General features: G+C 40.2%; 1 protein-coding gene across 1 annotated transcript in view; it reads left to right on the forward strand.

Moving 5' to 3' along the window:
• The window catches only part of CCDC141 (coiled-coil domain containing 141), a 158,964-nt gene that overhangs the window by 103,620 nt on the left and 41,814 nt on the right, over positions 1–13,530 (forward strand). Inside the window, exons 10-12 of the mRNA XM_081142678.1 lie at positions 4,688–4,829; positions 6,535–6,654; positions 8,345–8,536. Of these exons, the coding sequence (XP_080998804.1) occupies positions 4,688–4,829; positions 6,535–6,654; positions 8,345–8,536 (454 nt within the window). The remainder of the gene's footprint in view (positions 1–4,687; positions 4,830–6,534; positions 6,655–8,344; positions 8,537–13,530) is intronic.

The raw sequence follows: 13,530 nt of genomic DNA on the forward strand, positions 1-13,530 counted from the left end.
AATGTGTATAACTTAAGTCAGAAAAAAATTTAAAAACATACATTTCACTTCTACAGTACGAATGGCACTTTTTCAAAGCAGATAAGAGAAGTAGAGAATGGCTGTTGTTTTCTCCAAAATACAGAAGTTTATAAACATGAAGGGACACTGTTTGGGTCCCTGTCAGAGAAGCAGCAAGTTAAAGATAAGGAAGGTCTATTTTTTCCATTTTCAAAGTATAATTTGTCCATGGACAAGAAGAAAAATGTGATCAGCTGATGCCTTCTGATGAGAGAGAGTGAGCTGTCAGGCGCTTACCATCTGGTCCAGCTCCTTATCCAGATGGGCTGCCAATGGTAATTTATGAAAGGTTTAAAAGCAACGTGCCGTCCTCCGGAAAGAATCATTAGAACACATTAACATTGGGATTTGCTCCCCTCCCCGGCCCCGATTTGTGACAGATGCAAAGATAGGGCAACTGCTTCCATACAGCAAATAGAACAGTCTATTTTTGAGCCAGAAGTCAATATGTCTCTGCTCTTTGGGAAACAAAAGATCAATCATTTTTCTTCTCCCACTCCTCTCTTCTATTGCCTCAATGAGCAAGGGAGAAAAAGCTCCCGTGATGGAGTTTCTAACAAATGTCTGAACGAACATTCACAGTCTGTTATTTCTGAGTATCTGTGATGCTTGGAGAAGTCAAAGTCAACATCAGGAATAATCTGATGACCCTCACACTCACATACAGACAGGTACCACCTAATCCATCCTTATAGAGAGAGCTCAAAGATCAGCCAGTATTTCCAATGAAACCTCAGAGCCACAGATCCTTGTACCCAGGAATCTAGTCCACCGCCAGCCCCTCTCCCACCCAGTGAAGCAGCACATGAGCAGTGTGGCTGCAGAATCAGAACAAAGTGACAGGGCCCTTCTCTCAACAAATTTCTGTCATTCATTCTTAGCTTTAATCCCATCATTTATTTAATAGGATTGTGAAATAACAGGACTTGATCCTGGGTGACTGATGGAAATCTATTCATTTATTTTCAGCTCATGTAAGAATTGCTGGCAGAGAGTGAGGTCATATTTGTCCTTTGATCAAACCATCTGCTTTACAGGCTCTGAGAACATGAACATTGCCAGTGTGCATGCTATACATGTTTTAAAATGTTTGGAGTGGGTTCAAAGGAAAAGTGTGGAATCAATGTATACAGTTTTTAACTAAAAATGATGGGATCAGGGCGGGTTGTAACCTGCAGAGTAGATTTTCACTAAGAGGCATGGAGAGGGAGTGGCGCTGGGGTTAGGAGCGTGACGGATATATTCCAACTGGGAATCGGGGAGGGAATATTAACGCCAGACAGACAGAGATGATCTAGCTGAGGATGTCGAGAGAGGAAACTAGGAGCCGGCCAGGGTGAACAGGATAATGGAGAATTTTTCTTGCCGAGAAAGCCACAGTGAGAGTAGCGCACACAATGGGCAGGCCGTAGTGCCCAGGGAAACAAGGCAGTTCAGCCTGGCCCCCTGAGGCTTTCAGTAGAGGAGGGAAGTGCCAGTCCACCTGACTGGAAATGCTAAACCATCAAGGAAGAAATTGGGCCGTCTTCAGACGGCCGAAAACTTCTATAAGTGGCAAAGGGCAAAGCTGCCACTGTTTGGAAACCGTTACTAGTGGCATTTTTATACAGCGACTATCTGTGCATGTGTTCTTGTTCCTTAAATCTGTCTTCTCTTCCCTCAAATATTGATCAAGGTGTATTTTATTTCATTTGAAAACATTAACTAACCTACTACTTACAGGGCTATGTGCTCAGGGCTGTACAGATATATGACTGAAAAGAATGTTGCCCTTTCCCTTAAAGAATTCACAATGCAATCGATATTCACAGTAAGGCACAAATCACCGCATAATGAGGCCAAATCTCCTAGGTCATTCAAAAATTGAAAAGGAATGGTCCTTCTAAAGACAGAAAGAGAGGGGTCCTGTTTGATTTATCAAAATTAAAATTGTAAGTGACTAAAGAGCATTATTTTTACGAAAAGAATGCTCTTTTCCCCGTTTCCCTTCTCAGGGCTGGTACCGTGCCCCTCTAGTGGCCACGGCGGAAACGACAGACAGACTTAGAGAAGCCCCTGGAAACGAAACCGGGAGCGTGCCAGCCAGGCTAACCCTGCTCCCATCACTCAACTTCAGGGGCAGGGAAATTTCAGAGGAAGAATGCCCCCGCTCCTCTATCATGTGTCACAGACCCAGAAAAGGTCCTGCGAGGTGGTAAGGGGTGTGGACTCAGATCAGATAAATAGTTTCAAATCCCAGCTCAGCCACTTAATTGTGACCTGGGCAAGTTACTGAGCTTTTTTTGTTCCTTAGTCTGCTCATCTGCAAAATGGAGATAAGAGTTATACACAGATCATAGGTTAGGTATGAGAATTAGAAAAGGGATGGCTTAAAACATTAAAAATGGTGACTTGTCACAGGAAAGACTGGATCATTGTGTTTAGAAGATGATTACCCATTTATTTCACAAAAGCTATTCTCTGTACCATCTTTCTACAGTGCGCATTTACTTCTGCTTTGTTGCATATCTTTATCGTTCCAGGTTTGAATGTACTATAGAAAACTTGGAAGCTACAAGATATTGGACAATTGGGCTTTAAAATGCCTTTCTAGCATATAATATCTCAAAGTCTAAAACCTAGTTAACCTGGCTGGGTGTGGCTCAGCGGTTGAGCATCGACCTAGGATCCAGGCGATAGGGGTTCGATTCCCGGTCAGGGCACATGCCCGGGTTTCGGGCTCGATCCCCAGCAGGGGGCGTGCAGGAGGCAGCCGATCAATGACTCTCATCATTGATGCTTCTATCTCTCTCCCTCTCCTTTTCTCTCTGAAATTAATAAAAACATTTTATTATTTTTATTTATTTATTTATTTTGTTTAAAATATTACAGATGTCCCTTTTTCTCCCCAATGACCCGTTTCATCCCGTCCCACCCCCCTCCTCAGTCCCTCTTTCCACCATTGTCCATGTCCTTGGGTTGTGCATATCTGCATATAAATTCTTTGGTTACTCTCTCCCCCTCCACCCACCAGCCCTCCTCCATCCCTCTGACATTCATCAGTCTGATCCATGCTTCCATGTCATTGAATTTATTCTCTTCATCATTTTATTAAGTTCTTTAGATTCCACATATAAGCGAGATCATGTGATGTTTGTCTTTCTCTGCCTGGCTTATTTCACTTAGCATAATTTTCTCCAGGTCCATCCATACTGTCCCAAAGGGAATAAAGACATATTTTTTTTAAAAAAGTAAAACCTAGTTAAAGTATGATTGGCATTACCAGTACACTGCTTTTACAGAACTTGTCAATTTAAGTATCATAGGAATTATTTCTAAAACTCTCCTGATTTCTTGATTAACCTCTTCGCTGTCTCTGAGTTACTGACAATACAAAACTAATTGTTTTAAGTATAATGCCTGTGGAGCATTACGTGTCAGGAATAAGGTCCCCCCTAATTAAACTTCCCTGGGACTCGAGTGGCACCCACAGTATGCACTTGAATCCCATGCACTTTGGATTCTCCAGCTGCTGATGAACTCTCACCTCTTCAGCTGCCTCCTTGTCATTCCTGTGAAGTTGCTTTACCTCTCAGTCCTTCAGGATCTTGCCCTCATTTCATTACTAATTAAATTCATTTTTACAGAGTCATTAATTATTTGAGGTAAAACTACTGAAATCTGTACCTCATTCCAAGATCTTTTTTTTCAACTCTGGGTAATTAAATTTAAGAGTTATTATGTTAATCTTTATTAGTATTTGAGGGAAATGATTGACGGGAAACTGAAGCCATCAGCTTCTTACATAGGAGAAGAGGCTCTGTTTTAGGATTAGGTTGAAAAGTTAACGAGTTTTCATTTCATCAGCAATGTTCTTTCATTGTCCTGCATTGCTGGCAGTCCCAAGTTGGAAATGACTGGGAAACTTGCTGATCTATCTTTAGACTGGAGCAAATGGGGTCTAACTCTAAGCTCATTTGTTGTTTTAAAGGCATTTTCATTTTATGAGCTCTCATGTCACTTTCCTGTTTCTCATGAGGCCATCACAGGTGAATAATGACAGTGTGAGGCTGGGTTTCTTTTTTATGAACAAGTACATTAGATTCCTAATTGTTGGTGATGACTTGTTTTTCTTCTAATGAATGCAGCCTTGAGCATTCATAATCATCGAGAACCAGGTCCTTAGTGTTACATCAATATTGTACCCTATTGGATTAGTAAATGTTTCGTTAATTGGCTGATCCACATTTCTATTCAAAGAGCTCCTTTAGATAAATGAAGCTTTAAAATAACACCCCCAGGAAAACTCTTGGCAAATGCACTGTGCTTTTTGCCATAAGGTCTTTAAAATATCTTAGAGAAATATTAAAAAGTAAACCTTGAGAGAAGAAGATTAGACCTGGCTTGTAAAACCCATAACTCATCTTTCCCCTCAGGACTGACTGACTTAAACAAAGGAACATAATTTGGTTTTGCTCTTTGCTGTACTAAGGCGATAGCTACTTAAACTTCGATTATCCTAAAGCCTGAAGCTTGATAACGTTTATTAACTCTCTTATGAAAGAGCAAATCTATTTTCAAATTCTCCCTGTTCCTGGGGCATCTAAATGGAGGTGGGATGAACTAACAGCTGGCTTGTTCCTTTCAGCTCCCGGGTGACCGGCGTCCATGAGGTGATGGGATCCATTCAGAGACGCGTGGATCATCTCACAGGGCAGTGTTCGGCGCACAAGGAATTTGCTCTTAAGAAACAACAGTTAGCAGCCTCAGTGGAGGGCTTCCTGAGGAAGGTAGTTTCATAAAATGTGTCCTCCTTAAGCTACTCTTTAGATGAACACCTTATTGTGATAGAAGATGATGTGGCAATTTCAGCATGTGGGCCTCGGGAGAATAGGGGAGTGTCTCCTTAGGCCTCTCTCATGGTCCATGTTAGGTTTTACAATGGAACAGAATAGACTTGCAATTCACAATTGCTCATCAATCATCCCTGCCCCAGGCTGCCAAAACTATATATGTAACGCTACTTGCCACCCATCCCTGAACACATATACACAAAGGCAGTCCTCACTGTGTGCAGAACTGTGTTAACAGAACCATGTGCATACTTTGATGGTGTCCTTGATTTACATGATTTTCTGCATGGTTGCAATATGCACAAGTTTTAGTTAACATGGTACCCATACAGCATGAGGACATTTGACAGATACCAAAAATGATGAGTTAGGGGTTCCAGGAATAAGTTGCCATTATCATATTTTATTGAACGAGGCCAGTGCAATGGACTTGGTCATTCTGAATGCAAGCACACATGTGGAAACCTTCTCTGCAGAGTGAATAGAATGACTTGGTGTGGGAGAATTTTATTTTCTGTTCTCAAAGGGGAATAAACCAGGCAGCTACTATTTGACTAAATAAAAAATTACCTACCTGTAGGTGGGATATGTAGCAAAAACTAGTAATATCTCAATGACATTAATGCTAATGAACCTCGTGTCAAATTATTAACGATACTTTCATTTAATACAGTGGATTTATGTGCCTGACTTAACCACGTAGAATTAGTAGACTTCACAGGAGAGGTTACTAGATAACCATGTCTCTATTTAAAATGCCTCCCCACCTGTTTTTGGTCCAGAACTTGGGAATTTGAGTCTTCTTCTGATGCCGGAGTCCAGGGAGATTCCAAATACGGCGGCAGCTGTGAAGCCACATTCCCTAGAGCCTGAGAGTCAAGCTGATTTGGTGGTGGCGGAAAACACTGTAGGAACTCACACAGCTGTTGCTATTGTCTTCCTGCCAGCTCAGACCCAGTTTGACCTGGGATGTATGGACTCCGGTTAGAGCCTGGGATGAAGGCAGTAACTTGAATGGAATAGAACCTTTAAAAGTCACTTTATTCATTGATTCATGTGTACCGAGGAACAAATATAGTCTTTTACATTCATCAGTTAAATTGCTGAAGTGTGTTCCTGTGTTTTATTATCACATGTACAAGGTTTGGTGCTGGCTGCCTCTGTGTCCCCCAGCCCTAAAAATAGCAACCCATAAGGTAATCTAATACCCATGCTCCAGATCTCTACTTCAAAATGTGCCTGTAAATTGCGCCCATGCAACCTACAGTGGGTGATTGTGAGTTAATTAACCAGACACATTCATCTCTGCTGATGTGTTGGCAAGTACATTATCTTGTCTAGATAATACAGATAATAAATTCTTAGAGGACATGGATGATTTCTTTTCTCTCATTGCTGCTAATGAAATCTTTTTAAACATATGCCCTCTATTGGTGGGTCAGTAGTATTATCTCATATGAAGAGCAGCATTACTAATTTAAATATGAAATTCTAAAATATTTAAAACTCTTTTTAGAATAATATTGATATACATTAAGGTATAGTGGGAATGGAGAGAGTAATGTTTACCTTCTCTATGCAAATGGATACATACATGCAAATACATATTACTAAGGCTGCATTATGTTCTTTTATTCTAAAGGTGGAAATGTTAATTCAGGAAATCAGTCCAGTATTTTCCAATGCAATGGATGTCGGTTCCAGCCTTTCTGAGTCAGAGAAGATTTTGAGTAAATATTTGGAACTAGATATCCAAGCTAAGGTAAATGCAATAAGAACCTGTCATGGTCATGATTTTGTAAAGATGATTTCTTTGTATCTGTAGCTATAAAACTTACTCCTAGTTGTCCTGAGGGTTGCAGTTCTAAATTAATATTGTGGCAACTGATGACTTAAAAACTTCTACTCTTATGTGTATCTGACTATTTATATTTATATGTGCATTTACTCGGGGGGTGGGGGGGAGCTCACTGAAGCTCAGCATTCTAACCTGGTATGAAACACTCATTTGGCCCCTTTTTCTGGCCTGAGAGATGTCAGCAACTCCTTTTGGGTCACCAGAGGAGGCAAGGAGAGTGCTTTTATAAGACTATTTGTGATTTTCTGCTAGAGTAAGTTACAAAAGAAAATTACTAGAAGCAACATGTGTTAATACAAGATTCCAGGAGACAAATCTTGTTTGCACACTAAGCCTTCAGAGACAGAAATTGCCCTCCTCTCCCTAGCACCTTCCCTAACTCCCTTTCACCCCTTTCACATGGGACTTAGGTTCAGATATTCCTGCTAGCAGCTCCACTGAGTCCCAGCCTGCCCCAGGTGTTTAGGAAAGTGAGTCAGGTGTTGCCTTTGGCTCACCAAAGTCAGCAGGAGATGGCCACTCCTCTCCATAAGTTCTCAGCAGAATATTCTCCTTCACAGAGGCACTCCCACTCAAAACACACAGATAAAACCATTTTTAAATGAGATGTTTTTAATTCATTATGTAAAATGTTTAAAATAAAATGTAAGTCTGAATTCATTCTTTTTTATTCCAAAATTTTTAGAATTAAGGAAGAGATTGCATGGGAGAAACTCCCCTGCTTCCCCCTCCCCTGAGTGCTGTCTGGAAGCAGCACTCGCAAATTAAAATTACCGTCATTCACCGGAGTACTGGGGAAGCATATTAAATACAAGCAGGGAAGCCATACCTTCTTGCTGCAAATGAGAATGAAGTGTTTTCCTTTCATTTTTGCTTGATTCTTAGCTTGTTATCACACAAAATTTTATATGGCTTTCTATGGCAATTATATGTGTAATGCCTACAATGCCTACTCATTCATTTCATCAGTGGTTAGATTTCACACACCAGACATTTCACTCAAAATAATACATAGCAGAGCAACCCCAAGCAAGTCAAATTCACTGACTCTTTAGGCTATTTAGACCTCATATATAATGCTTCCTCTACACTTGTTAAAAAATCCGTCTAGATAGTAATTCAAATAAGACTGCATAATTGATGCCTTTTTTTAGAAATTAAGAAATGAGTAAACAATTTCTCTAAGCCCATCTTGTATATAAAAAAATGGTGTCAGAATTTGCTAGAGTTATTGTTAATTTCAAAAATAATTCTGTTCTGGTGTATAATTATTTTATTTAAAATATTTAAAACATTTCTGCCATTTTGTTTTACCACCTTTCATACCAAACTACTCTTCCTCTATTTGTAACACAGAATTTAGAACGCTCTAAATGAGAAGTGTAGCTGATAGAGTGAAAGGATAATTTGAGATGGTTTTTATTTTAAGATACTTTTTTCAAAAATTTTGAAAGTTGTGCCTTCCTTTTATTGAGGAGAGTCTTGGTAGAAGTTCAGTTAATACTCATAATGGATGGATGTGCAGAAGGTAATGAAATGTGAATGTTCCTGATTCCCCTGTCAGCTCCTGACCCTCTGTGCTTTGCTTTCATAGGAAGCATCACATGAATTAGAAGCAGCTGCAAAACTTATGACAGAGAAAAATGAATTTGAACCTGATGAAGTGGCATCACTTTCTTCTAAAGCTAAATGGCTAAAGGAGGAATTAAACTTACTTGGCCAAAGCATCGGCTCCAGATCACAAGTCCTGCAAACCTATGTGGCATTTCTAAAGTCATTGGAGGAGGTGCGGTACCTACGTGTTGGCCTTTATCGACAAGGTGGCCCCTGCCCGTCTTCCTGCACGTACTCACTTATAGGCCCTTTACTCACCAAGGCACCATACAAAACTAAACACTAAGTCCTTTTACCGAAACACAATATAAGTATGCATGTGTAGATAAGCACACAAATAAGCAAAGTGGTTGTGTTGGAACACTTTGTACTTTGGCCCATAAATATTTACACTGTCCTAAACATAGAATAAAATTATGTAAAAATAAGTCATCTGCTAAACCATGGGTCTTTTTGAATACCTGAGCAATTCACATGGTTCTTTTAAAATACACAGAATCGGGATTTATGGGCTTTGGGGTCCATTCTCAAATCTGTCTTGTTTGATGCTTTTTAACAAGTTGCTCCAGAGAGCTGCTTCTGAGGCACTGTTGTGACAGGGCTGTCCTGGACAATCTGTAAAATTCCCTCTAGTAGACTAGGATTCCATCTTTCAAAGGTCCCACTTTCTTGAAGATGATGTTAGTGTTAGAAAAGTGCTAGGGCCCCACCTCATTTAACTCTGGTCCCAGTGCTCCAGGTGCACACAGACCACCCTCCTTTCAAGGTGACAGGCACTGGTTTAGTGGGAGGTAGAGCCAGCAGGCTTTCTCAGGGGTAAAGCCAACTAAAGTTAGGTAGCATGCTAGATTCCCATCTTCTCACTCTGCCCTCCCAACACCCTCACCCTACCTCCCACCTCCACCATCTGGCCTACCACATTCCCCTGTCACCTCTGGTCTATAATATTCTGAATTCTTGCCCTTCTGGAGGAAGGCCATGCCCAGCCCCTGGAAGTCTCAGGTAACCACTACCTCCTTTTCACATCTTCACTCCACCTTTTGTCATTTGTGTCATTTAACCCCAAATTCCCCCAGTTCAGCAGAGGTATTACAACTCAGGATTATCCTGTTGATGAACATTTTACTCAGAATTTGAAATGGTGGAAAAGAAAAAGAAGTGTTTGTTTTCTGCATTTTTATTGCCCAAAACGCACCTTCTTGGCTTCTGGTTTAGTATCTACTACCGTGACCCACTCTGGCCCCTGGAGCTTTGGGTTTAAGGCTGAAACCTTAGCTTTGCCAACACCACTTTCTCAGAAGAACCTTTGTCCTTTCCTCTTCCCAGCTTTCATTTAATCTATTTTCCTACCTGGTAGAGCCTTCTCTCTTAATCTGGGCAGTGCTCTCACTCTATCACTCTCCTACTCCCTCCAGCTTTCCTTCCTTCCTCAGCAGCTCTTGGTTACTCATTTGCATTCCATTCTCCATGCCCTCGACTTCCTGCCTTCCACCCTCACTAACCCTGACAAGTCCCAATACTAGATCAATCCAACACTCTGTTTACTCATCTTTTCTTTCCAAGCTTCCAGACACTCCTGCAGAAAATCCTACAATTGTGCTGATTCGCACTGTTACAGATTTATGGGTCTCTGCCTCAGCTGGGTCCCTCACATGCTCTCTATTGGCACCCATTCAGTAGTAATTTTCAAACATCTTACCCCAGTTTCCATACTTAAATCTCAGCTGGTGCCCTTACCTCACATGTGACTGCAAAAAGAGAGACCATTGAACCTAACTGCCTTGACTTCCTTGGACTTCCAAATCAATTGATGATATATTTACCCTTCCTCCACCCTCACCAATAAGCTGAAGTCCCTGCTTCTGTCCAGCACTAATAGAAAAGTTTCCCTCCCTGTATGCTCCCACATCCTTCAGAATCTAGCTCCACCAACCTCCTCTAATGTTTCAAATTTGCTTTTTCCGTCACCTTCTTTCCTCTGGTCTACAGTTATGCCCATATGGTCTTGCCCTCCTGAAGGCAGCCACTCTGTAATTTTCCTTCCCTTCACATCTGGACTTTTGCAGTGGAAGATGACACTTCTTGTCTCTACTTGTGCATCCTCCCAGTCTTCATCCCATAGCCATTTAGCTTATTTCCCTTTTAATTCTGCCATCTGCCACTCCACTGAAAATGTCCTTATAAGCTACTTACTGACTGATAAATGAAATGGTGTCTTTTCAGTCTTTAGCCTACTTAATCTCTCTGCCACATTTACTTAATCTATTTATTCTTACCTCCTTTGGCTTAAAAGCAAACAAACAGATTTATTGAGGTATAATTTGCATTGCATGAAATTCATTTATTTTGGAGTACAGTGACTTTTATCATATTCACTGAGTTGTGCGACCATCACTGCCCTCCAGTTTTAGTATAATTCCATCACCCCCAAATAGCCCCAGTGCACTTTCTTAGTCAGCCTTGGTTTCCACTCCCAGCCTCAGGCAAACACTGATCTGCTTTCTATCTCTATAGATTTGCCTTATTTGGATACTTCACATAAGTGGAATCACTCTGTGTACTTCTTCAGCTGTTCCTTCTCCTTTTTCCTAACTCAGTTCCCTGTTCCTCAATTATGCTGGGTCCCAGAGTCCTTGCTGTGTTCTCTCTTTTGCACATTCTACACATTTTTCCTATAAAAATCACATAACCCCCACCTATGGTTTCAGTTCACCAATAATTCAAAAACAGCTCCTCAGTCCCAACACTTCTGAGTGTTAGACCGATGCTTTCAACTTCTAATCATACTAATTAACTATGTATCCTGTAGGCTCCTGAAACTCAACAAAACACAACTGGTTATCTTTTCCTTAAACACATTTTTCTTCTGTACTTTGGCATTGAGTTAATGGCCCCATATTTTCAGAAGTCCTATGTAGAAGCCTCCATCTCTCTCAGTGTGCTCTCATTTTGTACCAGGCCCTATGCTTTTCATTCCTGGTTTTATTTCATCCTTACAACACCTCTGTGTTTAGCTACTAATATCCCCATTTTACAGATGAGGGAAAGTGAGGCTCTGAGTTAGGTATATGAGATTAAGCAGCTAGTAAACATTAAAGCTGAAATTTAATCCTCAGTTTCCTCTCTTTTGTTTTGTCTAGTTCAATCAAAGGCCATGGTATCCTTTGCCTATCTGTAGAGACAACCTAATGGATTTTTGAAGTTCCCCTCCTCTCCATTTGCACCGTCCCTACCTCAACTCGGTTCCTAATTGTCTCTTGCCAAGCTTAAAGAAGTCACCTCTGCCTGTTCTCTCTGTCTCCTAGAGTTCTCTCCTTCACTCCTCCTTTCAAAAAATGATCACTCTAAAGCAAATTTGATAGTTACCCTCCTAAAATTCAGGCAATTTGATGAATGTAATTTGTGAAGCAAGTTGTAAATAACCTTTACCAAAAATGGATAAAGTATTAAAGTTTATCATTAATCCACTCAAAAAATAAACTAGTACAGATCCCAGGGAATTCCTATAATGACATCATTCTCACTTGCTTTCAAGGAGGCTTTTGGGAACAGTTGGAAAAGGTGCATGAATTAAAGTTTATGTTTTGAGAATTACACATAACCGACCGCTCATCAAATTGACACCCAGCCTGTAGTGCATAGTCCTGTTGAAGTACTGATGGTTCTCATGATGATTCTGAGTCACTGAGATAGCTCTCAGTTGTCTCAAACTAATGAGAATGTGTCACATCATGTTGGTTACAGTAGACAATGAGCTGAAACCTGTGGGAGGGTTTTATCCCAACACAATTATCTCTCTAGCCTCTTTCTTACCACTCAGCTTGTGCAACCTGAACTTCGCCCACACTAAGATCATTTACCAAGCTCTGAACAGCCAGTATTTTCACATTTGTGCCTCATACATGTCATTCCTTCCACCTGGGATCCCCTTCTCCTATTCCCTTTCTCTCTGGACAATTCTGAAAGACACAGATTAAATGACACTTCTTTGGAGAAGTCCTCTATTTACTCAGTGTAAAGTTGGTGGTCCCTCTGCACTGTGCCCATAACATTGTGTGTATATTGTCCTTGTGTTGTAATAATTTGCTTTTGGTTATCTTTCTTCCAGAACTATCTTTGGGAATCCAAGAATATACATGCTAATTTTTAAATGAAATCTTATGAGCCTCCCTGGAGGAGGTAGCCTTTTAACTAGCTCATGAAGGATGAGTAGGAGCATAAAATTGAGCTAAGATCAGTCTGGGCTGAGAAAACAAGCATCAGCAAATCAGGGTCTTGAATAAACAGAATATGGGAAATGAGGAGAGCACTTCTGTTTCTGAGTGCCATTTGCAGGTTCTCTTATTAAGTTCATTTAAATTAAGAATGTTGTTAAGATCTTTAAAATACCATGACTAACCATTGCCTGAAGTTTCTCCTCCTGTTTAGATTGATTTTGGTAGTTATGGGCTCTTTGAGTCTTGTCCTATTGGTCATTAAATATTGTTCAAAATGCATAAAAACTTGTGTCAAAATTTTCTACTATTTCTATATCAGCAAATTAGATGTTCATCTTCAGTTCTATAGGCACATTTTACTTTATATATGCTCTTTCTAAAGAAAGTGATTGAAAGTAATCTAGTGCTGCTTATGTTGGTTAGCAAATGGAAAAATGTAATTCTAAGGAGGTCAAGTAATATACTTCAACAAGATTAGCTCATGGAAGCGGTTTAATATTAATACTTGTACAGAAAATTAGTAATTACTTGTACTCTCATTCTGCCTTATCACTCATTCAAAGAAAATTGTGATTTACTAATAATTTTTCACTGACTTACTTTTTTTCTTACATATTTCCTTGCAGTATTTGACGTAAATTGTCCCCAATTGCAAAACATACACATATATAAAATATATAAATATTATTTAGTCTTATAGGTAATAAACTTGTTAGCTCAATTTACTACCCTGTGGTAGCCTAGTCTGTAAACAACCTAGATAGATTTTCATGTCTTTTTAATAAATTGAAAATATTTAATAATTATTTAAAGAATTGTGGCTCTGCCCAGTGTGGCTCAGTTGCTTGGAGCATCGTCGCATACACTGAAAGATCATGGGTTTGATTCTTGGCCAGGGAACATACCTAGGTTGCAGGTTCAGCCTCTGGTGGAGTGCATACTAGAGGCA

This window comes from Miniopterus schreibersii (assembly GCF_964146895.1).
Source record: "Miniopterus schreibersii genome assembly, chromosome: 7".
Classification (NCBI taxonomy): domain Eukaryota; kingdom Metazoa; phylum Chordata; class Mammalia; order Chiroptera; family Miniopteridae; genus Miniopterus; species Miniopterus schreibersii.